At 40.0% G+C, this 27871-nt stretch overlaps 2 protein-coding genes across 4 annotated transcripts in view; one reads left to right on the plus strand and one right to left on the minus strand.

The window, feature by feature from the left end:
- The first annotated feature begins 993 nt into the window (after positions 1-993).
- LOC138043863 (trace amine-associated receptor 1-like) lies at positions 994-9350 on the plus strand. 2 transcript variants are annotated; one of them, XM_068890355.1, is made up of 2 exons: positions 994-1102; positions 7563-9350. In XM_068890355.1, the coding sequence occupies exon 2, from the start codon at positions 7645-7647 to the stop codon at positions 9199-9201; it is 1557 nt and encodes a 518-aa protein (XP_068746456.1). In that variant the 5' UTR covers positions 994-1102; positions 7563-7644; the 3' UTR covers positions 9202-9350. The 2 variants fall into 2 exon arrangements, with proteins under 2 accessions (XP_068746456.1, XP_068746455.1); XM_068890354.1 differs by lacking the exon at positions 994-1102 and adding an exon at positions 1113-1233.
- A 1995-nt stretch (positions 9351-11345) lies between these two features.
- Positions 11346-27871, minus strand: part of LOC138043864 (glycerol-3-phosphate acyltransferase 4-like) — a 23467-nt gene continuing 6941 nt past the window's right edge. Inside the window, exons 8-16 of one of the 2 annotated variants that reach the window (XM_068890357.1) lie at positions 25056-25145; positions 24333-24426; positions 22694-22809; positions 20434-20489; positions 19687-19772; positions 17269-17397; positions 15497-15576; positions 13496-13606; positions 11346-11483 (exon numbers count right to left, since the gene is read on the minus strand). In XM_068890357.1, coding sequence (XP_068746458.1) covers positions 13519-13606; positions 15497-15576; positions 17269-17397; positions 19687-19772; positions 20434-20489; positions 22694-22809; positions 24333-24426; positions 25056-25145 — 739 coding nt within the window. In that variant the 3' untranslated portion in view covers positions 11346-11483; positions 13496-13518. Of the gene's footprint in view, positions 11484-13251; positions 13607-15496; positions 15577-17268; positions 17398-19686; positions 19773-20433; positions 20490-22693; positions 22810-24332; positions 24427-25055; positions 25146-27871 lie in introns of those variants that run through there. The other variant, XM_068890356.1, reaches the window with a different exon arrangement.

Genomic DNA, 27871 nt, shown 5'->3' on the forward strand with positions numbered 1-27871 from the left:
TGGCGAGGTTATTTGAAAACCTTCCGTATGGGTTGATAACGCGTAGACAATGTAGTCTGGCGTCTGAAAGCCACTTGAAATTATTATATTTTCAAATCCGTTGTTGGTTCGTAGTTATTTCATTCGAAACTCTGCATTTTAATAGTGAAATACACTTTCAAGGTCATTCTGCGATCGTTCATGTCCCTCCATGCCTCCGGGCGATAGTTAGTTAGATGAGCTCATTTGTGCGTTCATTCTCGAGAACATCATTCAGTATTCCGCCATCTCGTGAAAAACACCGAGGCAAAATTACGTGTGCCTTCGCTTGGACAAAGTTTACATGAGACTTCGTGCTCGCTTACCAAGTCGATTATGGCCTAGAATTTAAGTGTCTTTTCTTTCCACCGCCGAATACCTGGGATAACTTCGTTAACGAGATTAGAAGATACAGAAGAGCCCATTTGACGCACTGCCCAAACTTACCCATCTTTGCAAATATGAACAATTTGTAGACTCGCAACACAAACCGAGAGTGGCTCAGTACTCTCTATGTTTTCAAGCTCCATAAATGAAAATCAAGTTATACTATAGTGTATTTCAAGGTTTCATAACAAAAGTAGGATTTTTTTTGCGAGAAAGTCGCATGACCCTCGTCTGCATGGAGTCCAAGCTAATTATCGACATCTCCGTCAGCGATAAATAAACTCCTTCCTCGATATTTCTCTCAGTATGAAGTTTGCTCAGATTTAACTTGGATAACTGATAAACAAATAAAGCTCCTTAAAATCCACTCAAGCCAAACAGGCCCACATTACAGGAAAGTTAAGTTCTAAAGGGAGGTCATGATTCCGCTCGGGGCAATTCATGTTCATCTAAATTTTAGATGACCTTTCAATCTCGTTTCATCATGTAGCTTGACACGGTTCCGTGGCTCTCTAATTTGGCAAAGAAATAGTCCTCTGGAAAAATAAAAGAAAAGCAAGTTCGTTGACACTGTCCTCTGTTTTACACTGAAAGACAACACCTTCGTGAGAGACATCGAGGTTCTCGGCTTTTTGAACTTGGAATACTGGAGCTTTGTTGAGGAATGCAAACATCTCCGACTATTTCCATAGACAAGGTTGATCCTTCAAGCTGTAACGGTTAATTTTGTTTTTTCTGCCGTGCTGCAATTAAGCGTTCACATTCCCTCACTCCTTACAAAACTATCGGTGCGGGAACTCGAAGGAAAGCGCGTAAACCCGAGGGCAGGTAAGGTTACTGTTTTCAAGTTTTAGCAACATTTTAGTTTCAAAGCTGCAGAAATCAAATGTCACGTTATCCTGGATTCATTAATTCTGTTCCGTGCTAGTTGATTTTATGTTCCCGATAACACGCACTGCATGACCATAGCGAGAATGGAGAGCACCTTGCTTAGATCAAGCGCGTTTAAAAACCAGGTTATAAGATTATTCTAAGTTCGGGATAAGGTGTAGCTTATTGTTTTCGAAACGACGATGTATGATTATTTACAAACGTCTTTGTTGTGGGAAAGGACAATATATTTATCACCCACACTTGAATAGGAGACTAAACATCAAGTGGACTGAGCTCGGGAAAAAAAATTACAGTGACTATTCCTTTGTCATACGTTAAAGATGTCCTTTTTAATATCCGAACGACGCAATCTACATTCCTTAAAAGGTGCTATTCTCTTCAGTGAAAGTAGGCTACTTTCACGATTCAACCACCATCACATGATCATTGATTCCAGACGTGCAAGAAAACTGTTCTAGCTATGGAATACAAGTTTGTTTAAACGCATGTTTTAGTTCCTGTAATAGTTTAGCCACCCGAAAAACAATTTAATGATGTAGTTGATGTCATGTCAGTGTTTCGTCTTTTTTTCGATCCACGAGCACAAAAATTACTCTTGACTAGTTTTATGGAACCTCAAAGGATGCCATGCCGGTTTAATTTTGATCGGTACAGTTTTGCTCCTGTTTGACATCTTTTGTTAAGGTAAGGTGTCATACAAATGAACAGCGAATGTTCAAAATAGAAGTCTTTTAATTTCAATCACCAAAGGTTCATGGCTAAAATATTCCGGATATGGGAACCTTAATCAATCTTTTATTTTCAAACTAAGAGACAGTCTGTTTGGCTTAAGTGACTAACATGCTGCGAGGATTATTCATCATCCACCGATCAAAAGCGGCCGAAAAACTTTTTCGAACAAAGCGACAGAGAATCGAATTAGCTTGTTATCCTTGAATTAGTTGGTGCTGGTTTGATCAGATGAAAATGTATTGCTTTACTCTGAGAATGTGAAGCTGTGTAATCGCGCAGACTGAGAGACAAAAGCGAACAAAAGTTAGTTCTTCCTTAAGACAAAGCGATGCAACAGACAATAAATTGTTACCGTTCGTGATCATGAATTAGATTGAAGATAAGGGTATTATAGAGCAATCCAGTGCCTCTAAGAGCTATCTGATCAATAATTATCGATAGCGCGCCTCTTATTGCAAAGAAGAGGACGATTCACCATAAGCGCAGATCAGTAATTTACAGGGCACGATTTCGCCGCCCGAAACGCACACCTACTGTGCGTTTTTCGGAGTTAAGAGGCGGGAGGGATAGTTGAAAACATCGACTCGTCTGTTCTTCTTGTTTTGAGACCATCGGTTATTTACTGTATCAAAAAGGCGATTACCCATTACGTAGTCTTTATACTGCACAATACAAACATTAATAATTGTCACAAGGTCGCTGTTTTGTGATGAAGTTTTCAGCAGTCGACGTGAATCAATTTACTTGCATGGTTAGCATTTCTCTCTCATAGCTATTGCATGTGTTAAAAACCAAATTCACACTTAACATGAACGTGATTTCAGAAGAGAAAGTGTATTAGGTCGTTAGCAATACAAATTTCCGTATGGCAAGCTTCCGAAAAATTAATTAATTAATATTTTTTGATACACAGCACAGTAACTGAAGCAGCCATTTTGAAATCAGTGCTTTGGCTTAAAACTCTGTAAATTACTATTTAGGGCTATGATTAGAAACGTTTTTATTTGTTCAAATGTAGCTCGATTCTGTCATTTCACAGGATCATATCTCTACAACAGTTCACTGATTTCATAAAGACACGATAAAGAAGGAACAGTCCTAGTGGCCAATCATATCATATCATTGTGCGGAGGAGTCCTTTTTCAGCAGTGTGGAGAAGTGTTTACAAACTTTGAGGCTTACGCCTGCACCAAATCGATTGAAAATAGTTATTGAATGAAGATTTTGTGATATATCAGGAATGCTTAAGGTCAAAATCAACTTTGTCGTCCTTGGCTGAGAATGCATAGGTCTGCATAGCGCGCGGTAACCAACAGAACTTTGTCGATTACTCACTGAGGTTGAATGATACGCCGAACTAACGGTCAAATTCAAGATCAGGTTGTGCTTACCATATATCATAAAAGACCTTCTACATAAGAAAACGTTCCTTTCATCTTTCAAGTGAGAACAATTTATCCCAAACACAGTGCAGCATCATACACAGATCGAACGAAATTAGAAGTTGTAATGAGCTGCGAGGTTAACTCTACTTTCACAAGTCCCAACAATTAGAAAAAAATTCGGTTCCCGTCTGAAGTCCTATTGGGCGGGGTTAATACCTGGAACGGTGTCTTACGTGTTGTCACATAGTGGTGAGAGCACTTGCCTCCCATGAGTTGATACCGGATTTATATCCCGCCTGGTTGTTGTCAAAATGTATCGGAGTTTGTGTTGGTTGAAGACCATGCTCTGAGGGTTTTTCTTCTATTTTCCTTCAGTCCCTCACCAAAAAATCACCGTGTGCCTGATTCCCCTCGTGAGGACCGTATCGGGAGGATACAGTCCCGGTGTAAACACGGGTCCCTCGATAAATTAAGCGTTTTCTTTCTTTTTTTTTTCCAATCCTGCTTCCTGCGAAATCCCTGTACGAAGATGCTGGTTTCAACAAACAGATCGCGCTTCTTGTAGTAAACACTATTTTTCGTTGGCTGTTAACTAATGTATTCTCTGTTCTTTTATGCAAGATGTACATTTGTCTACTTTGCTCATTCTCAGGTAACTTAGCTAATCGCAAAGCCTATTCATTGACGAACCCGCCACGTTCCTTAGTATGTTAGGGCGCTAACCCAGACATACGAATTTCCGACAGATATTAGTACTGGAATGTTTAACTTTTAACCCTAAAAGCGACCAGCATCTAATTTCTCTTAACAATATGGCCGCTTGATCAAACGTACAGATCGTCAGAATTGAGAAAATGATCAATTGAGACGCAGTTTCCAAATTTGTAAGCAGATTCCTTAGAGTGGTACACAAGATATTCCAGGCTATTTCTGAATCCCTGTGAATTTCATGGAGATGTGTTTTTTCGATGTTGTCTCAGGGGTAGGCTGGAAAAATCCCTAGTTTAGCGGCCTGGCTGACACAAGTCTACGAGCTAGGGTCCCAGGTTCGACAGAGGGGCATTTCGGGTGAGTATCTGGATATTTTACGAATGTTCCCGATTGAACATCCAAAAGATCTCACATATTCATTAACTGACTGGGGTAAAAAAAAACAACTTCTGTACCATAATTTTCAGTCATAGCAATAAAGCAGGACACTCCCACGAGTCTACGATAGCTCAGAGGTAGAGCATCCGAACTACACAATTTTTTTGTTTATAAGAACGTCTAATTTTGGAACTGAGGCAGAACGTTCTTATATATTTTTGCGATGTGAGGCTAAAAACGTTCTTAAGATGTTCATAAATTTCCATAGACTTTGTTTCGCCTGATGACTTTGATGGTGATGAAGTTATTTTGGAACGATTATAGATAAGAACTGCTCAATATTACAAACTGAGATGTTTATCATGCAATAAGAAAACCATTGTTTTGTTATACAAAATATGCCCTTTAAGTATTTGGGTTAACTGTAATACATTTATTTACCTTTATTTTGTGCTTTCATTTAAAATACAAACGAGCAAAATAAAAACGTTCTTAATCGACTCTCAGGCTGAGGAATGTTCTTAACACGTTATTAAAATTTTGATTAATCTCCGCCTCGACGTTCTTATAAAAAGGTTCTTATAAAAAAAAGAGTGTAGTTATTGGAAATTACTTCGACAATTGTTATGCACTAGTCATTTGTTTCCCCCACCCCTTGACCCCCGGGGATGGGTAGGGAAATTACATTTGAATGGTTGTAAAGTAGGTGTATTTTCACTGGGGACTAGAGCAGACAAACACACGTAATTCCCCCACCCCTCTGTTCCTAAAAGATTCTGAGTCATCAAGGAAATGTTAGGGAGATTACCACAACTTGCCATTTGTGTGTGCCACATGAACTATATAAGGAACGAAACAAAAAAAAAAAAAAAGAACTGGATAGAAACAAGACAGGAATAAGCGACCAAAAAAAAAATTTTTGCACGTGTGAAAATACTCATTACCATTGCTCTTCGTTTCTTTTCAGTCCCAGTCCTCTTAGGTAAGAATTCCCCGATATTTCCCCCTGTATGTCCCCAGAGGGGTAGGGCAGAGGAACGAAAATCTTGTAATTTCCCTACCCCCTAGAGGCGTAATTATGGCGTAATCTCGCGTAATTGCCCTAGTAATTTCCCCATATGTCCCCACTATCCCCGGGGGTCGGGGGGTGGGGGAAACAAATGACTAGTGCATTAATATCACTCGGAATTTTTTCCCGACTATCTCCTCAACATCGAAAAAAATATTTTTTCAGATTCTCCTTATTAGTAATAAAACAGAAAATCTGAGAGAATGTGTGTTCTCATATTAAAGTTAGGGAATTGAGCAGATTATAGTCCAATGAAGCGGCCAATTCTACAGGCTTAATTAACGGGCATGCAGCCTTGAAAACTGATAAAGGGGTATTAAATAAATGCGGTGAAAGCAAAGTAGGTTATCTGAGGTTAAATTAAATGGTTACTGTCGATTTAAAAGCCCCACTTCCGAGTTTTCGAGATAATTTTATCAACCAAACTATCGTTCTGCATTTTTATCGCAAACTTCATACAGTTCTTCCCGTTTGCCTTTTCAGGCCGCAAAACTGAGTAAGTCTAAGGTAACCCATCTTGCTTTAAAAATGAAGTGCGGAAAACAATTTTTCGCAAGGAAAGAAATACTTCAGTTTGCCTCTCGTCTCGTAGGAATGCTGAGAATTAACGGTTTATCGACAAAACCATTCAAAAGGTTAAAGGAATCATTTGTATTGAAGAACTATGTACAACGTTTGCACGAAGGAACCGTTGCGATTTTAGATAGCAGGTTCAGTAATGCTGAAAATTAAGCGGAACTGTTACAGAATGTATCTTGGATCTATTTTTTTCGGCTTTTCCTGTTTTCTGCTAAGTCAATTTACACATTCCTTAACGCAAGGACAATTCTTTATTGGCGTTCCATTGATATTTACCACTGAAAAACATTTCAGTTAATTTTTTCGAAGAGCATACTTTGACCTTCTGTCATTGATCTATTCGAAGAGACCGTAAATAAATTCCCCGTGCACAGAACTCCTGCATGCTGGGGCAACAAACACTGAAGTAATTTTGCCGGTAATTATACGTTAGGAATGACTTTGCTAACCAGTTACCTAGTTAGTTATAAGTGTACTGAATTATACTTGGAACTTTGGTAACATGGCGAAATTTAGCCCGGCTTAGCCCTTCGAAAGCTAAAGTAAATTCCTGCACATTTTGAATGAACAACGGTCAGTCGATATTTCCGCGGAGGAAACAAAAATCAGCTCGTGAATTCCAGTTCTTTTTGTGAAGTGTGTTTCCTTGTTTGTTTCAAGATACACCCAGATATTGCATATAGAATACAGTAGAAACGCGAAGAAATGACCTCATTTGGTTGTGCTAAAACTACACCGTTGGGCATCCAGAACTTGACTACGACTTTTCGCAATCGCTACTCAGTCATGACGGTAACCACCACGCATGACAAGAGAAGCGTGGAATTTCTTTCTTTTTACCATTTGAAGCGTTTATCAAAGATAATTCTGGTTTTAAATGCTCTTTAAAGACGCAAATAGGCTTATTATCGTCATTGCTATGTTCTCTAAAGGTATACCCATTAGGCAATAAGAAAAGACAACCCCGCCCGCCTGCTGAGTGCCTGTTGTATGATTTCTATTAAGATTGAAAGATCGCAACTGAATTGTTGTGATTCCCTACTGTGTTCATGGCAGGACAGGGGGTCTTTCTCTCATTACGTATAACAATTAAACGTGGGTTTTGATAGAGAAGTAATTTTTAGAGCATAAATTTTATTTAGACATCCAGGTATTTTTCGGCTTCCGCGGTGAGTATCAAATGAAAATGTTGTAGCGGTTCGGCAAAAGCTCCGACAACCAGCCACAAAGCTTAGGATCCCCTGTCATTCCACGGCCATTTGTCATCATTTATTATTGATTTCCCTACTCTGTCTTGGACGACGGCTGGCCATGCTGCATTCAAAATCTGTGATCCATCACCGGTTCATAATAATCTTTTTTAAATGATATCTTAACTTCAATTCACACGACTTTGCTCTGTCTATCAGTTTCAGTGATTTACATCTGGTGGCATAGCGTGAGCAACACAAGCACATCTGCCGAGGAAACCACACTCGTTTCTCGTTTATCATGAATGTTGGCAACGGCAGCCTCAACATAACAAGCGGTGGAGGAGATCCTGTTATGTCCGCGGTATACCCCCCACAGAACACGTTATCGCACAAAGTGATATCTTCAATAACAATTCTTGTCCTAATTATTTTAACGCTCCTCGGTAATGGGCTTGTTATAGCTGCTTTTCACACATTCAAACGCATACGGAACAGTGTGACAAATTGGTTCATTCTCAGCCTTGCTGTGAGTGACATCATGGTGGCCTTCATCACGGAGCCCATCTGGTTAGCTGGAGAGATAACTACCTGGATGTACCCGCCAGAAATCGATATCGAGGCTTTTGGTCTAGCGTGGAGCATGATCGACATTGTCTGTGCCATTTCGTCGATCTCCAACTTGATGTTCATCTCCATAGATCGCTACTTTGCCATTAAAAAACCCCTTGTACATCACACCAAAATGACAACGGGGACTTGCAAGTGGGTGATACTTGTGACCTGGATCCACGCCATCGGGACATCGTGTCTCTTTTTGATCGAACAGGATTGGAAATACTTAGTGATTTTCTTATCTGGCTTCGTTGCTCCGCTTTTAGTAATATTATTTTGTTATGGGGGGATCCTTTCGGTGGTAGTGACAAGATCTCGCTCTGCCAAACGCCATGGAAGGCGGCTGTCTAATGAATTCAAAACTGCAAAGAGTTTGAGCGTGGTGACTGGAGCATTCATAATATGTTGGCTTCCCTTCTTTCTGACCTCGCTTGCGTACAATTACTGCGAATCCTGCCAAGAGGACATTCTCAACATCCCAGCCATACGCTCCGCCGTTAAGTGGCTACATTACCTAAACAGCTGTTTGAATCCTATCATTTACGCCTTCCTCAATCCTACCTTCAAGATTGCTTTTCGGAATATAATAAGACGCATGTGTGGCAAAGGCTATTTATACTCTCCAGACACAGAATCTTCGATCATGTCCGCATTCCGCGGCAGGCGAGACACTTACAATGGCTCTCTAAGAAGAAGCCACAACGGAAAGAATAAACAAGAAAATGATACGGTGCCAAATGGGACTCTTGCGCCTCAGAATAAGCCTCTTTTGAATAAAGAAAATACGAAGATGAATGGAAATGTTCGTCATGGATCCATAAGCGACGAAGGAAGTGTGGAAAAAGGGATCGAAACTCCTGACGACAAAGGTTCCGTCAGATCTGACCAAATCTGCTTCACTGCGTCTCCGCCACCGTATGAATATCATCAGTTACGTAGAGTTTCCAATGCGTATGCTTCAAAAACGGATCGTACAGATGATATTCCTTGTAATGATTCTTCCAAAGGCTTCTCGTCTCGTGAACCGAGCGTCAAACCGAAAGAACGAAATGTGTCGTTTTTTGAGAGGAATGAATTTTGCGGTGAAAGAAATACGGAAAAGAAGAGAACCCCATTCAAAGAAGACTTCTACACATTGCATGGACATATGTCAACTTATCATGATAAAGGGAGAAACAAAACGTACTTGTTGGTTGACGGCGTGACGATTCCTGAAAATGAAATTAGGACTACTGATGTTTGATTGAAGAAAATCAAAGACGAGGTGGCGAAACACGTCAAGAGTGAAACCACGTCTTAGTGCGCCGATGTAATGCAACTAAGAATAAAGGTCTGTGCACAAAGAAAAACTCTCAAAAGCGATAGAGAGAATAAAACTTTTATTGAATACGGTACCTTTGACAGAGAGTAGATTTCCGTAAGGCGTAATTTGTAACATATAACTTCTTCCAGGTGATCTGGTGACGTAATTTGGAGGACCGGGAAGAAAAATTTTAAGGCCGTATCCCACAGCCGCGCGCGGCCTTAGGTATTGCCATCGCCAAAACTCAACAGATCATTACGTGTCTACCACATTTCCTGTTACTGAATGAACATTCAAGTAGACCCGACAAGATCTAACCTCGCCCCTGCCATGTTGAATTCGAAAATAAGGCCGCGCGCGGTTGTGGGATACGGCGTTAAAATTTTTCTCCCCAGTCCTCCGAATTACGTCACCAGATCACCTGGTTAACATTGTATGTCATCGCCCTCATTTCACAACTCCCTCGTTACATCAGCTGAATTTTATAACTCCATCTTCTCAGATGCAATCATATTGTACAATGTTTTAATCACGTAACTAGCATCCATGAAGATCTTGCGTTTATACCTGCCAGAATTCACTTTTAGTTCAATTTCCAAAAGAATCATTTTTTCCTAACATGCGCGGCGCTTCTTTAGCCTTTAAAATCGTGTTTACCGCTGACTTCTAACAGCTGGCTATCACGTGACCAGACCTTGCGTCAACGTTCCAGTTTTGGTTGTCACTGACTCATTTACCCGAGCATATCATGGCTTAAGATACGAAAGAGAAAAAAGGAAATAGTTTCCAATTTGTAGCCATCTGAAAAACCAGTGCATTGCTTCAATATGGAGACACTTGATTTATGTTTACTTCGTTATAAAACCACAAACTGACTCTATCTCCAAGGCAAAACGCCAAACTACAGCTTGAAGTCAGCGGTAAGCCTAGATCGAAAGGACCCTACTCTTATAGCATGCCATTGTGACGTCAAAGTGAACACTCTTAAATTCGTCAGACTAATTACTCACATAGTCAGCGGTCATGTTTTTATTACACGACCTTCAAAATTGCGACACCAACATGGCTTCTGTGACGTCACGTTGGAACACTATACCACTAGCCACCTCAAAACAAGGTCCTCTCTCATTTCCACTAAGATGCGGGATTGCAGAAAACCCCCTTGCATCTCAATTGCAACTCATCAAAAAAATACTTCGTTCCTTAAAACTGAATTAATTTTCCGCAATCCAATACCTCACGTCGTCGAGCGAGAGAGCACCTGGGTTGCATAATCATATCACCAGCTGCGATATGTTTACCACGCATGCGTAAGAACTTGATAATATGCAAGAAGTGTATTATTTTTAAAAATAATTAACCAATTTCAGGAGTCTGTGAGGGGCAAACAACTTGTCATCCTAGATTAAATAATCGTTTTCTGAAGCCACGTTGTTTTTTTATTGCTTTTGCCACTTGAAGGGAACTTCCACTCAGGTTTCTAAAGAATCAGTTTAAGCCGGACGAAATAATGTTTGCAAACAAATTTAATCGGTTTTTAGTTTGTATAAGCAAAAATGAATTTTAGAATCGCTTACTGCCACTTTGAAATTTCCAGTGCGCGGACACGTTGAACAATTGTAACGTTATTCTGACACAAATGACTTTTGTATAATAGCGATAGCGCAGCTGTAACACGACATAACGATTCAAGATGGCGGCGCCTGGCAAATTAACAAATCAAATGTGGTTCAGCGTTGTTGACCACTGCGATGACGAATATCGTTGTCGATACGAGTACAGACAACGCCAAGCCACATTCGATTTGTTTTTTTTATCACAATATTCAACGCCAAAGAAAATGTTAACTTCAGAGCGTGACCAAGATTACGACACCAAGAAAGAGCAGGCGTTGTTTATACCTTTTTCGCAATCTGATTGGTTTATTTCTTAAAATGAGCGTTCCTGATTGGCTATTACAATTGCGTGACACTTTGACGCGAGCAGCGATGTCTAGACTCTTACCGACAACGGCAAATTAGCCAATCAGATTTCGAGATTACAAGCAATTGTGGTAAAATACGAAAGTGACAAAAAGCGATTCTCAAAGTAATTTATTTCGGATACAAACGCTTTCCTTGGAGAATTCTTAAACAAATTTGACTGTACAGGTTATTTCAAGTGATTTAAAGGGATTCTTTTGCTGCTGAAAAGTGGCTGAGTTGGTTCTCACTTCAGATGTTCTAAGAAAACGTCAAAACAAAAGAGAAAGATGAAGGTTGTAAGCCCCAATTCATGAGTTCCTGTCATTTCACTATGTCGTTAAATAGGCTTTGACACGCATTTTAATAACCGTATCTCTTAACGTATACTTTAAATATATTAATGATTAATAACAATTGCTTTTTCGACAAAAACAAAATTCGGTGCCTCTGCATTGTACAGCTACCCCCTTGCTTTGCGCTCACAAGACCAAAATAATTATTTGCAAACAATACCTTATACCTATATTTACTCCGATATGAATTTAAAAAACCAGCCTGAACAAATTACTGTACCACCACGCATCTATCCCCTAATAGAAATAATTTTCTTCAGAGATCCCGAGTCAATACAAGTTGTGTGTAATAAACCAAACCGCCCTTAATGGCTTATCTCAAAGAGTCGAAATAATTTTAGCATTTATAACTGAGCGCTTCGATCCACGTACAGCTTCAAGTGCCCATAACCTCAATAATCATAAAAATTACAATTTCCTCGATTGAGAATGGTTTTAAAAAACTCATATTTTCCACTAATTCACTTACCAAGTTGTTATCGGACAGTTTGCCATCGGACAGCTTGTTATTGGACAGCTCAAGAAGCCAATCACATTCAAAGTTGAAGTTTAAATCAACCAGTCACGACTTAAGTTTCAATCACCATAGAAACCCAAAATTGGGGAGTTCCTTCTTCCTTTCTTTCAGAGCGACAATGAACAATTTACGCCTCCTTTGTCAGTCCTTTAATGTAAATTTTCCATTTCTTTCATAACTTGGTTGTTCTTCTTCTTTTCTTGGAAATTGTAATTTTTATGATTAATTGGCAACAGGATTACAGACCGAATTGGACTCCATTCAGTCCTATAACTATTGCATATTTTTCTTTGCCGAGATACATCAATAGACCATTTCCGAGTTCATGTCTGCCTCCTCTTCAAAGCGAGTCTAAGTGCGAAGTTTTTGTTATGAAAATTTGTTTTCATTCCTATTTAAAGTAGAACTAATTACCATCACAAAAACTTCACACTGAGACTCGCTTTGAAGAGGAGGCAGACATGAACTCGGAAATGGCCTATTCACCTATTGCAAAATGATTCTGCCGCTTTTACTCTGGATTTCCAATTTTGATGCGCCGTAAATTTAACAAAACAAGAAATCGTTTCTCCCAAGGCAGAGTTAGTGTGAGGCACGAGCCCATTCCTGAAATGACGTTACAAACTTCTTGGAATTGCATGAAAATTCTCTCAAATCTGGGTTTTTGCGTCACATGCAAAAGTCCATGGTTTGCTAATGGATCGGCCATCAAATCTGTATAGCTAATCACATGATTTCGAGTGCATTTTGGAATAAATAAGCACGAGTAATTTTTTTCAAAGACGAACAAAATTGCACGAGCCCGTAAGGCTTATTTATTCCAAACTGCAAGAGAAAAAGTGCAGAAGAAAAATGTTTTGCATTTACGCTCAGTTTTCACTTTTATTTTTCAAGATCATTGGAAAGTCGCTCTATTACTTTTTTTTTGCACTGAACTACCTCTTTTCTGCACTATGTCACCTGAAAACTGCAAGCTTCTCTCGGCCAAATTACTAACGGCAAATTACTAACGGAGAGCAAGAAGTCTTAACTGACGAAGGAATTCTAAATTTCTGTTTATACGACAATTAGCAGTCTGTAATTTGCCATTAGCCACGAACGTGAATCCGGTCTCTCCAATGCAAATGTAATTTTTTCGGTCAATAACGATATTAAATTTTCTTTTGTATTTTTTTCCTTAACTGAGTGTTTCTCATTGTTTTTGGTCATCATAACTATTGATAATTCTTATTACTATTAATAATCTTTCCCTTTTCTTTCCTTCCTTGCCACTTTCAACATATAAGTTTCTTGATGCGTTTCGGGATGAACCGGTACACAGCTTTTAGTAACTTTCTAATTAATTCCTTTTTTTGTTTTTATTTTATCTTTCGCCGCCACACACATCTAGTTCGTCTTACCAACACTTAAATATTCAATGTCTCTAATCGATCTTCAGCGTGCTGGCGTAGTCTTCTTGCCGCCGTTGTCTGAACTCCGGTTTTACTGAAGTTCGTTTCAACTGCCCATCCCTAGCAAAAAAGTAGAGAGATTTAAGCCCTTTCTACAAATGTCCAGTATCGTTCTAGTATCCAGGACTCCTCTCTGACTATTGTCAACAGAGCATGCGTTATCAGGAGTACGAGTTGGTAACACGATTTCGTTTAGTGGCCATGTCAGGAACCCATGACCCGGAGGCTACAACTCTACTGCGTTTGTGTAACGGCGTTTTCACAGACCGATTTATTTTTAGATTGAATTTCCCGCGAATGAGACTCCCACAGGAGCCCGATGACCAATTACAAGAAATTTAGCTGACGTCATAGGGTCACCGAACGGGAACTGCCTTTGCTTTTTGACCTAATTCGCGGGAAGGGCTAGTCTAAAAATAAACCTACTTGTGAAAACGCCGTTTCACAGACGCTGTATGGAAGTTGCACGCTCCAGATGGGCTCCTGGCCATGTTGAATATTCACGCGGACTGGATCTGAGTTTTTAACGTCATCGGATTTGAAAATATCCGGATTCGAAAGTCCACACGATTCCAAATTCTCTGCGTATTCTGGATAGCGGATTCAAAAGTTGCGAATTCGTCACGCCGTATTTTGGCGAGCCCGTAGGGCTACGTACGGAAGCGTGGTCGAGGTCTTTCCAAGATGGCCGACGAGAATGTGGCCATTTTGGTCACTACCACAAACGTGGAAAAAAAACGTGGTACAGGGAAAACTTCACGCGCGTTTTGTCCAAAATCAAGTGAAATTATTCCCTAATTTTACGAGCATACCTTTTCATTAGCTATTAATATCATGAGCGAAAAAAGTTGCGGCAGTGTCCTGAAAGGTGCCAGATTCTTTGGGGATACATAACAGTGGAGCAACAGAGAATCTCAAGTTGTACACAGACACTGCATGAGTACTAAGTCTAAAGCCGATGACACACGGTTCAACATCTTGCAACATTTGTTGCTCAACATATGTTGGACAATGTTGCACAGACGTGTTTAACGGTATAGAGCTGGTCTCTATTCTCGTTCAACAATTTTCAACGTGTTGAATGGCATCTTTCAACATTCAACATGACATGACACACTGTACAACATTTGTTGAACAACAGCTGCAACATTTGGTGATCAACAAATGTTGAACCGTGTATCACCAGCCTAAGGTATTCAGGAAAATTTGTATCATTCAGAGATTTAAAAGTCAATTCAAGAATGGAAAGTTTGCGTCCTCAGCAATATCTAGTCAGTTTAGTGTCACTAGGTCAGACTCATTAGCGTATCTCCTTAACACAAAGCCCGTACATGCATTTTGTACTCTCTGGAGGCGGCGCAGCTGATAGGCTAGTAGTGGATCGACTAGCACAGAAGAGTAGTCCAACTTGGAAATAACGAGGCACTCTGCCAGCTGCTTCTCACACGATATGAAGTCATATGCTAGTTTCCTCAAATTATGCCAAAACTTATGCTAGCAAAATCTATAAAAGCCTTCCAGATAAACCGTTCTTTCAGAGTTGTAACCTTCGGTGCAAACATGCTTTGATTTTGCCGGGTTGTGTTGGCAACAAACTCGGACAATGATCTTAGGAAAGTACAGGTAGCCGGTCCCGCTTGAAACAGCTTGACACCGTTGTTAACAGCGCTAGTAGGACCTCAGCCATTATCGTTATCATTATCATAATCAAAAACACGAAGACACGTTATAAAAGGAACGGAACCCCAGGTATGCATGAGTCATTTTTCAATCAAACATCGACAGATCTTATGGTCACTTTCTTGGTCATCAGGGGAAAATCTCTACGAGGTGCGTCACAAGTTTGCTAGGAGACATGGGCGCCATTTTGTTTGATTTAGCGGAGGCGGGGTTGTCTCTTCTTTTGCACGTTTTTGTTGTTAACGTAACAGCCGATTAACTGATACATACCATATAAGGTCAACAAGGCCTCCCTGGCGTGCGATTTCCGTCTTCACGCGACTTGCAAACTGAGCAGCAGTTTCGTCATCCTGTCGTAAAATAACGATCATTTAATGTCACGAATATCGACATAATCATGTCCCAACATGCAGTAATGTCCGCAGGGAGGCCCTCTACGTTGTACATAATGGAGAGTTATACTGAAATAACGACAGCTAAGACAACGAAAGCGTCAATTCAAAAGATAACTATGGGCTGTAGTAAATATTTCGCGATTATTCGATTCCATTACGTTCAAGTTATTCAATATGGGCAAAGTATCCTTCAACTGGAGTTCAAGTAAGGACAGACAATGAGAGATTTTAAACCTTTAAGCCCCACGATCGAAACGTTCATTCTCCTAACTAGTACCATGGAGCTCGTTGTTGGATAGTCATAAGAATTTGGCGTTACAAGAAGATCACCCCTCTTAAACTGATAAATATTCTTCATTGCCAATACATGTCTCACTGACATTTCATTGAAATTGAGGGCAATTTACGTACCGCCGAATCACTCCTGTAAGTCAAAGGGTTATTACGCAATCTCATATCCAACACGCGCGAATGGGATTTTGTTATTTTGTCTCATCTAACTCTGAAATGTTTCAATTTTACATAACGACCGGAAGTTATCAATGTTTTACAAAACGACCAACGCATCAGGTTCCATATAAGGTCATACCAGGAGCCCATGAACTTGAAGCGTTTAACTCTGGTTCAGAGCTGGGTTTTTTGTGTTTAAAAATTTCCTTATTTGGATGTAACGTAGCTCGTGCATTTTCCCGCGCGTGCAGCTTCGATCTGATTTTTGTCCATATTTGGGCATAAAATTGGTGTCATAAAATCCCCAGCTTTGTTCAAAGGAAAAGAGTTGCAAGTTACACGCTTCTAGGTCACGTGCTTCTTGTCATACGGTATATGAAGTGGAACTGATAACCGAGATTGAGCAAGCCAATCAGATCGCTAGAAACACAACATTCGAGATTGAAAATTTTAAGGAAAATTGTAATTATTAAATTTTCGACCTCGAATATTCGGTTTCTCGCTTTTGATTGGTTCACTCGATCTGGGTCATCAACTCATATATATATATACCGTATTACCTAATACGAAAACTAATTGCGTCAAGTATCGCGAAGCTGGAAACTAATTGGCTTTAATCTCCAAGTGTTCAAGGGTTCAGAATTTAATGAAAATTAATAAAACAACTATTTCAGTCGCGCTTGTTGGATACGAGACTGGTTATACCTAACTCGGCGCTATGCGTTTCGTTAGCTCTTATTTATTGTTAAATAGTTCACGAAAAACCCTTAGGGAGTTGCTATTAAAGACAAAAAACAAACTCCGGAGATAAACATATTATAAAGCAAGTTAACTTGACGTTTCGTATGATACAGCATACATTTTCAGAAGTGACGGTTGAACAAATCTTTGAGAGAGACTAAGTAACTAGATCAAGAACAATGCTCTAAAACAAATAAATGCAATATAAGCAGTGAAAACTGGCTTGTTTAATATGCTTATCACCGCAGTTTGCTTATTGTTCTTGATCAAGTTACAGTGGCCGAAAATGATGATGCTGCTATTAACAGCTCAAGTTTTCAATTCCATTTGGCACCCACTCCAAAAACCACAGGAGCACCAAGCACGGTCTGCACCCCAATCAATGGCCCTGTGCCGAGATTACGAAGTACAGGTGCTGCTTTTTAAGCGTGTGTAAAAACACGTTTTGGACCTTACCCGACGAATTGTTTTCGGAAGATACCACACGTCACAGACGAGAGCCCAGTTGGTTAAGAGAAGAAAGACGTACATTCCAAATGACTCTGTGCTTGAGTTCCAAAAGGCGTTACCAAATGTCGGGTCATACTATGAAAACAAGACCGAATGCAAGACATGTATAAAACCTTTTATTAAAAACTGAACTACCAGATATCAGATTTCCAGCATTTTCATTGGCTCGCTGGACACTAGCCTGCGAACGCAGACTTATTTCCGGCGGTCGTTTCAGGCTCTCCCCCGAAAAGTTACTTTTCAGGGGAGAGAAACGACCGCCGGAAATAAGTCTGCGTTCGCAGGCTCGCTGGACACAGGCTATCAGTTCATATACCTGCTGTACCTAATATGGTCAAAATACGCGTCAGCAATAAAGCGAGCTAAAAATAATTTTGGAGCTCTGAGAAAAAATGGCCGACAAAAGCCGTTTTGGACCGTAATAGACTGAGGCAGAAATCGATGCTTTAGTCCACAACACTACCCCCCGCCCCCCCGGAACACCATGGAGTTTTTACTAAAACAGTTATTCTACTCGGGTTTGGTGGATATAAAATGATTATAACCAACTCGGCGCGTTATCTATCACTTCATATCCAGCGCGCCCTGGTAGAATAATTAGGGAGCTTAAGCACCCGCGTTTTTGAGACGCGGACGGCAACCAGAAGTGAGCTGCTTTCCCTTTTAACTTGTCTTCACACAACCACATTTATATCGCTAAGTATCTTTTCACTATTGGATGCCCTAAGTTTAAAAAGCTGGGAGAGACCGCTGTCCTGGCGTGCGAAATATTCACTTCCGGTTGCCGTCCGCTTCTCAAAAACGCGCGTGCTTAAGCTCCCTAATTGTCAATTAACGCATGACCATCACAGCTTGATTTAAGTCAAAGAAAAAACTGGACGATGATTAGAATCATTTAATAACGGTGATAATAATAATAATAATAATAATAATAATAATAATAATAATCAAGATGATGATTATCGATGGGTACCTCCATTTACATTTTTAAAACAGAGTATAATCAGAAGGACATTTATAAATGCTCAGAGAATAATGTTAAGATTTCAGATCAGCTCTAGTGCGAACGTTACTTATACAGTAGCGAAAGGAAAGCCTGGGCTTTAAAGTGCCTATCACCTCAACAAAGTTTACGCTTTATTTATTCTCCGAAACCGTCCCAAATATATTGTGTTATTGTTAGAACCTTTTGGTTGAAAATTCACTTTTTTATTCGCTTTGAAAGGCGGGAAAAGTGGTCACAGTTTGATCCATGACCGAGCAATGAAGGGGATTGGGTTCGATACCGGGCTGACGTCACAAATTACTTTGCATCGCTGTCACAAGCAGTATGTGACGTACGTCAACCCAGAATTAAGCTATTCCTCTTTCTTGCGCGGTCGTAGATCAAATTGCATCTAGTTTTTCCACTTTTTAGGAGTTTCCAAATCAGTGACTTTGAAGGAGAGCGTTTACCGAACTAAAAAGGTTTTGTTTAGTAGATCAGTAAGTGCAGAGAATTGTTCACCGAAAGCGTTTATTTCAGGTGATATATACTATAATATAAACTCACAAAAAAACTGAATTCAATCTTTCCTTTAGTTACTGTATAAGCTACGTTCATAACTGCGGTGATCTAAAATCTGAAATCTTCTAAATTCAGTAGAAAAACAACGGTACGTTACAAAGTGTGGGAGACGATCGTTTTGCATGATATAGTGTGTTTCGGTTTATTTTATTATTTTTAGGTTTTTTTGTAGGTTTACAGTCGTCTAAGACATCTTAGAGGTCTTAGACGACTAGTATAAATACGGGAAATAAGGTGGACGCATTAAACGTCAGACGAATTAAACGTCTCAAGTTAAGTGCGTCTAAAGGACGCACTTAACAGACGTCTTAGTCGTCTCAGACATCTAGGCCGTCTAGTATAAAGACGAGACGCACTAAACTGGGACGCACTTAGCAATGAAGTGCACACAGTCTCCTTGGTGATTAAATTTCAGTATCTTTTGAAGAGAATTGTGAATTTGATTTCTAGCCGTCAAAGTTAAGTGCGTCCAGCATTTATATTAGTCGCACTTACGGCCAGACGTTTAATCCGTCTGGACGTCTCCGACGTCCTCTAGTATAAATACGGTCATTCACGAAATATCGATTTTTGATGGTTGTAAAAATCACATTGACCGATAAAAAATCAGCAACTTATACCCGGCGTTCATTTAGACCACTCGGCATAGTTATGAACAACAGGTGTCGCACGTTTGCTATCTTAAACTTTGGCCTTTTTTCACTTCACGCAATATAAAGTGAAAGGAAAAAAGGTCCCTTTGATATTTGCCATCAAGAGATTTCTGTTAAAATGAGTTATCGTTTACATGTACGCACCTTGATTGCCACAGGATAAATGTCTCCACCAATCTCAAAGCTACCTTTCTTGAACATCATAACGGAGGTGTTGTTAATACAGGTTCCTAGAAAAAAAATTGAATTACAAGGGATTATTGTACGGAAAAGGACAAAATAGCTGTTATAACGCTTAACAGAGCCCTTTACCTCACTCGTATAATATTCTTGACAACCCAACGACATGATACTAGTGAAATTTTAACTGGAAGACAAATCCATTCTAAAATGTCTTTGCTTGAGAAAATTGGCTAAATCCGAATCCATTCTCTGCATCCGTTTGCTACAAATGACAAAAAATAACTAGAGTACACTAATGTAGTTCATGGTAAAGAAATTAAGTATTATTCTTTGGTCTACGTTGCTACAAAGACGTCTTTTATACATTGAAGAAAGGCTAAATGGCGAGTCCCAAACCCAGCTTATCACAACAGACCCAAGCGTACGTGTAGCCGTACCCTCCCCCCCCCCCCCGAAGGAAAAACGTGGGGGAGGGTACGGCAACACGTAGGCTAGACAGACCCCGGCAGACCCAAAGCAAATCCATGCAGCCCGTCGGGCGCGGGAAAAGGTGAGCGCGCCACAATTGGTTTTTCTTTGCTTCTGATTGGTTGAGAATGTGGCGCAGGACTTTTAAGCCAATCGTAAGGCGCAGCAAACCAAAAGGCACTTCTAACTGAAATCGTTTTAGTATGGATAAATGGGAAAAGCGATTTTATGTTCACCAACCTTCTGGAAATATCAATATTGGGTTTTTGGAAGGATCTTCAACATGCTCTTTTAACCTGCATGCAAAACAAAGGTAACGCTACTTAACGACGAATACGTGATTTAACAACGTCAGAAATATTAGAGAGATCGCAAACAGCAAACGCAAGGCTTGAATTTTCGTTTTAACAAAATCAAAGAAACTTGTTTGGTGGACCTTGCGCGCATGCCCTAGCGCAACAATGTTGCGTGAACGTGGCCAAACGAGTACAACATCATGCAACATCCAAAATGTTGCACGAAAAATTTGACCGTTTTCAAATTTGATCCAACATCATCCAATATGTTGCAACATCTCGCAACATATCGCTACAGGGTGGCCAAACGCACGCAACATGTTGTGCCCAACAATGTTGCGAGATGTTGCGTTGAAATGTTGGGAGTGTTTGGCCAGGCCTTAAGCATCAAAATCAACCACAGCATCCGCCATTTTGTTCAAATGCTCAGACGCGGGGAATCTGGAACGAGTGCATTTAACTGGCGAGACGTAGCAACTTTCCTTGTGCTTATGCTGCGTTTCGTTTTCACAAGACGCAAGCGAACAAAAAATTTTGATCCTTCTGCTTGTGCTTGCGTCAACCCCGTTTTCACGGGGAAATAAGCGCCCTTGTAATTGCGCTTGTGTTTGCGTCGCTAGTGAAAACCAGGCTTTAGCAACGACGACGACAACGACAACGACAACGACAACGACAACGACAACGTAGTCGTTAAACGTGAATTCGCGTTAATAGGGAGCTTAAGCACGCGCGTTTTTGAGACGCGGACGGCAACCGGAATAGAACATTTCGCGTGCCAGGGCAGTGGTCTCTCGCAGAGTTTTAGACTAATCATCTCTAATGAACAAAAGATACTTGGCAATGTAAATGTGGTTGTGTGAAGACAAGTTAAAAGGGAAAACAGCTCACTTCCGGTTGCCGTCCGCGTATCAAAAACGCGCGTGCTTAATTATTATATATAGCCTATTATAGCCTTCGCGACTATTCCAAGCATTTTAACGTGACAAAGGTGTGGCAAACCCTCAAAGTGAAAAGATGCTCGTGCTCAATAGCTTTGCTCACTAAATATGCAAAATTGTGACGTTCTCGTTGCCGTTGCGTTTGTCGTTGCAGAAGCTCTCTAATTGTTTCCTCATTTGAGGACGACTTAAGAAACGACGATGGCTATGGCAACGACGGCGCCACAAAACAATATTATCATTGGTTAAAAAAAAGGAAAAAATAATCGTGCTGCACGTGCGGCACGCATTTTGCGTTACACTGCATAGCGACGACGTGAAGTTAACAATTTGGACGTTTTAACGAAAATCTGAGCGCACAAATGTGAACCTTTCATTCGCTAAATTTTACTGTGAAACCGCTCGTCCCAAATCTTCTTTTAGGACAATTCGCCCAAATTGCACGACATGAACGTGATTGCCATCATGATGAAGGACTAACAATAGTCAAGTGTCAGCCGTCTCTTCGCCCAAACCCGCCAAAGGGGCGAGGTGCCTCCCTCATCCGCCTCGTCCCTTTGGTGGGTTTGGGCATGGAGACGGATGACACTTCAGACTACGCAAAAGACTTACGATAATGGAAAGTTATATTTTGAGGTGACGTTGCCGCCGACGTCGCTGTCGTAGATCTTAGGCCCCGTCCACATGTGCTGTATCCGGATATTTTTGAATTCGCAACTTTTTCACTCCGGATACGCTTTCCGTCCACAGGTATCCGGCGAATTCCCTGGCGAATCCGCAACTTTTTGAATACGCTCTTCGGAGTAGATATTTTTGAATCCGCTATGAATCCGGAACGGTGTGGACGCTAAATTCGGAATTTTTTAAATCCAGATGACGTAACAAGATCGAGCCCAGTTCCTTACTGTGAAATCAAGATGGCTGCCGATGGTGGCGCATGCTCTGTTACCTCTGTTTTCTTGAGGAGTCCTGAGGACTAGAATGAATCCGGATACGTTTCGGACACATGTGGACGGGCAAATTCGATTTAGATACGCTTCGTAAGGATGGGAATATTCTTGAATCCGGAAAGAAACAGATGCGTGTGGACGGGGCCTCTAAGTCCCTATTAGTAGGGAGATTAGAAAGGTTACGCTGGTCGGTTGACTTTCATCGGGTCATAAACAAGCCAACAATGACCCAAATTTGCCTTCAACCTTGTCTTTAATGTTTAGGTATCTAATTTGCTTCATCAAGTAACCTTCAACTGCCCCAAAATGACTCTACCTTCTTGTAACAATCAACCTGTCCTTCATCTCTGTCCTCTCAAACCAAATGTGATCCTGGGTCTTGGCCAGAGTGTGTTCAATGAAACCAAAGAACCCAGGCTGCCGCTGACCAACCTGCAAAATTAGGAGTAACAAGAGCAAATCTTTGTTCATTAGCACAAGCTACCGTTCTCTAATTTAATCGGTCAGCCAAGAACAAACTGAATGTTGACAATCCATTGCATTTGGGTGCAGGGATGGCGCAGTGGTAAGAGCACTCGCCTCCCACCAATGTCGCCCAGGTTCGATTGCCAGATTCCGCCTAATATGTGGGTTAAGTTTGTCGGTTCTTTACTCTACACAGAGAGGTTTTTCTCTGGGTACTCCGGTTTTCCCCTCTCCTAAAAAACCAAAATTTAATTTCATTTGTGTTAATTGTTCATTTCAGTTTACAGTGTCCGCAATCAGTGCTCCAGCACTAGGACGACTAGACAATTAAATAAAGTTCCTTTACTTTAATGAGCTACCCCTGAAAATTTGAACGTGATATACCAGATAATCTCTGAGCAATGACCAGGTGATCTGGTGACGTAATTTGGAGAACTGGGACAAATTTAACGACGTATCCCACAACCGCACGCGGCCTTATTTTCGAATTCAATATGGGAGAGGCGAGGTTAGATCTTGTCGGGTCTACTTGAATGTTCATTCAGTAACAGGAAATGTGGTAGACACGTAATGATCTGTGGAGTTTTGGCGATGGCAATAATGCAGGGAGTTTGGAAACAACACCTAAGGCCGCGCGCGGTTGTGGGATACAGCGTTAAAGTTTTTCTTCCCGGTCCTACAAATTACGTCACCAGATCACCTGGGATGCTTTGAAAATTCGAAATCATTAGCACTTTTGCCATCCAAGAATCTATTGACTTTGGATGACTAATAACTGGCTCATTATCAAAGCCAAATGGTTTAAATTTTTTTGCTTTAACTGAGTTTAACAAGTTCTTTTACCTTTTGAAGTCAATTTGTAAATAGCATAATGCCTTTTGTTAGCAGACTCGTCGGTTAATTTAACAAAAAATTAATGCAAACAAAGGCTGCTGGACAAGCAAAGGGAGGTAGTGAGAAAAATATTGTTTTCGTCTACATCAACATGGCGACGATGACCTATCTTGAACAAAACCACTTATTAGATAAAAGTTCAGCTAAACTAAGATATTTTTCGTTCCTAATCCAATGCAAGCATATGGCACCATTGTTACACAGAATGTCGCTTTTTCTGTGCCGTGCAAGCCACGTAAACTTGGCAGAACTAGCAGTAATTTGGATGCACGACCGTGATGTGAGAGTCTATTCTCAATTTTACGTCAAAAACTGCTTTGCATTCCTGTTTTCAAAGAAATTTTGCATTGCAAAGAGGTTTGTGACGTGAAATCGAGAATAGACCCGTGCCTCTCACATTATGCTAGTCTTGATAACTTTGCGCATTTTGCTGGGCCATATGGCTGGGCAGATAAAAAGTGAAATTTTGAGGTAAGAATGGTAAAACATGTTCCATTTTGATGAGGAGACTAATATTGCAGACGAAAAATATTTGAGTTTATTTGCACTTTAAGGAGAACAATCTTGCTGCGTCTACCGGTATTACTGTATCTTACCAAAGAATAGCAACGGCCACACATCAGAATAAGTACATCAATAGGAGAGGTGTGGTTTGCGACACAAATTCCTCCTCCACTGGCAAGGTTTTCTCTGTGGATACAATTTCAATAATATCAGTATCAATGATGATATGATAAATAATCAGTTTTCTTGTGTACTGTCAATGCAAAGCTACATACATGTATACATGTAGGGACGATATCGTTCACATCACCTATTGTCAGAGCTTCATTGGTTGTCGAAACAAAGGGTCTTTTTTCCCTGTGGTTGGCACATTTGAATAACAAAAGCAATCATTGCAAACAGATATTTTTCTCATAGGTGGTTTGCAACCGATCTCTGGAGACTCAGATATATGCACATGTAACAATGCTGCAATGTAGTTATAAATAATTATTGCCTATAGTAAATGAACCATGGCGGTTTTACAAGCTGGTCTCTAGACAAGAACATATATAAAGTAGCTTCACTCACAAACAAAACACAATTCTAATACACATATACACTAAGTACATCAAGTGGGAAGGAGGGTAAAAAATGCAAGAGAGAGAGAGCGAGCGACTGGAGCACAAAAGCAAAGCATGAAACATAGGAGGAAGGGCCTTCTTTGTTAAGTTATGGTCCTTCTTTCTGTGCAGTATTGCAGTTCAGATCAGGGTGTTTTGACAACAAGCCCTTTATTATCATGATGTGCTATTGTAACTTGGAAATTCACTTACTGGTTATGAAATGTGATTACTGCCGACACAGCCCTAGCAATGATTCTGAATGATATTAACATACATTTTTCATCTATCCAGTGCCTGAAGCTAAAAGCATAAACAACAGTTCAGTAAAAAAACAAATCACTCAGCAAGGAAACAAAACCCACAACCTGCAGTGCTCAACACCAATGCTATTCCACCAGCCCTGGACTAGTAAAACTGCATGCAACACAAGTGAAAAATTAATCCACTTCCCCAAGCCCCTTGAAGTATGGGTTTCACAGAAAAGGAAATTAATTTATTTATTGTTTTAGTGCAACTCGACATGTACATTATAACTAGACTAGGGTCAAGTTGGACCCTCATATCAGATACATGTATAAAATTATTATACAGTATTATTTTGCAGTCCTCGACATTGCGACTGGATTTTATTCACTGGCGACTAATTTTTCACACTTAGTCACCAGCCTGGCCATTAAGATATTATACTTATATTATTATCATTTTTACACATGTATTATTATTATTATTTAATATTCATCAAATGAGTCCAATGAATGTCTGATAGAGGTTTTGCACGGCAGCCATGTTGCATGGCAGGAACAATGAAAATGTTTTGCATTAGAGAGAACATTTGTTCCCATAGGAAAAAGAATCTATTGTTCCTGCCATGCAACATGGCTGCCGTGCAAAACCTCTATAGCGGACTAAACTTACATGTACATGTAACCCTTTCACACTTGTGCCCTTTGAAAATGGTGTTTAAGTGTCCTTAACGCAAAGTGAAATCTACATCTTTCATTAACTATGTTCCAGAAGAGACATCCAAGAATTAAGTTTATTGCGGAAAGTGTACATAATAGATTTTGAATACAGAAAAAGCCTTTACAACTTCAAAATATGTAAACAAGCTACATGTAAATGCAATGACTGCTTACTTCGTGTTTACTTGGTATTACAATTGATTTCCAGCTTGTGTATGTACCATAGCACTTTTTCCATTGACAACTGTACATGTAAGGGCAATCCATTTTGGCAAAAATTTCGAAAATTTTCATTCTAGAGTCACATGGAACAGTCTTTTACGGAACGTTCATTTCAAAATTTTGGTAAACCTGTCAAGGTTTCCCATTTTTCCGAAATAAAATTATCAGAAATTGCGAAAAATTCCTGGGGCGAAGAATTTTCGATTCAGAATCAAATGGAACAGTAATTTCGGGTCGTTCATTTTGAAAATTTTGGGCAACCTCTCGAAGTCAACCATTTTTTTCCAAAATGTCGAAATTACTGGAAATTTTCTGTTCCATTTGACAGCTGGAAATTCTGGAAATTCAAACCAGAATTTTTGTCCAAATGGATCACGCCTTGTAATTCTCAGAAATAACATGAAAGAAATGAAGTTGTTGTTAATGATGAATCGTGTTAATAACTTTTTTTTGAAAATGTACCACTGTCACAAATGTCGCAAATTATTTAAATGCATAAACAAGAGTACATGTTCTAAGTTCTAACAAGGGGGTTTAAAACAGATCTAAAGACATTAAAACAAGCTCTGCACGATTATTGCAGAGCTTTTAATGCAAGGAGTTGAGGAAAAAGCATCAAAAACTTCGCCAATTAAACCAAAATGGTAGCACCCTTATGTCAACGATTCGAATGCATGCATTAAGAGAGACGGTGTTGAGGTTTTTCACAGTCACTTAAACTTGATAAATACCAACAAATACCAACATTCAGTTTACAGTAGAGATGCCTACAATAACCAGGGAAAAGAAGATCATAGCCTTCCTGGACACCAACAACACTGTGAATGAAGATGGAAAGATCCAGGTGGGTGTATACCGCAAGGCCACACATACGAGCAAATACATGTATGTCTCCGGGTACTCCGGTTTCCCCTCTCCTCAAAAACCAACATTTGACTTCGTTTACAATGTCAATAATAATTGTTAATTTCAGTTTCAGTGTCCCCAATTAGTGCTTCAGCGCTAGAACTACAGTACTAGACACTTAAATAAAGTTCCTGTTCTTTCCTTTATTTAGACTTCATTCACTCAGCCCAGCGCAAAGCAAATGCGCTGTTGTTAAGACCTTAATAGGCCACGCTAAGTACATTCCATCAACAACTGCACAAAGACGGAGCGAGGAATGACATGTTTTCAACGACCTAAAAGCTAATGGCTATCCTGAAAACTTCATCAAGTCAGTCGATCAACCAAACAACACACAACCAAAGCCCCGGGAGAACCCAAAAGCATAAATTTATGGGTCAATTCCATTCATATTAAAAGCGTGTCAGAGCGAATTAGATGGATTTTAAACCGCGAAAAACATTAAGACAGCCTAAAACCACTAAAAGCACTGGGTCATGTTTTCAAAAAACCTAAGGACCGGCAGACAGAAGAACAGTTGAAAGGAATTCTATAAAAATGAGTTGCAGAACATGACCATTTAATACATAAATTATATCAAAGAGAGTAAAAGAAGTTGAAAGTCTCGGGGGCTGAACACAAGCCTGGAACAAATGGGAATGTCGGCTCCGCAGTGAAACAGCATGCTGAAACCAGTGGCTACGACATACACGCAAATTATGCGAGCATTTTGGAAACAGGCGTGAAAACCAAGGACAAAAGCACTCTGTTAATACACCTTATTTCAAAATGGCTGCCATTTTAGTATTCTTTTGTTTCCATGCAAATTGGCCCAAGGTTATGGCTTTGTTCAAGGTTAAATATTCTTTTGAATTTTACATTTGAAAGCGAGGCCATAAGAACCAATTTGCAACCAAACAAAAGAATAATAAAATGACCAGTTTTCAGACCTACATT

This window comes from Montipora capricornis, chromosome 3, assembly GCF_036669925.1.
Source record: "Montipora capricornis isolate CH-2021 chromosome 3, ASM3666992v2, whole genome shotgun sequence".
NCBI lineage: Eukaryota > Metazoa > Cnidaria > Anthozoa > Scleractinia > Acroporidae > Montipora > Montipora capricornis.

What these genes read in the sequence shown, in the direction of transcription:
- LOC138043863 (XM_068890355.1), top strand. Translation starts at nt 7,645, where the DNA reads ATGAATGTTGGCAACGGCAGCCTCAACATAACAAGCGGTGGAGGAGAT.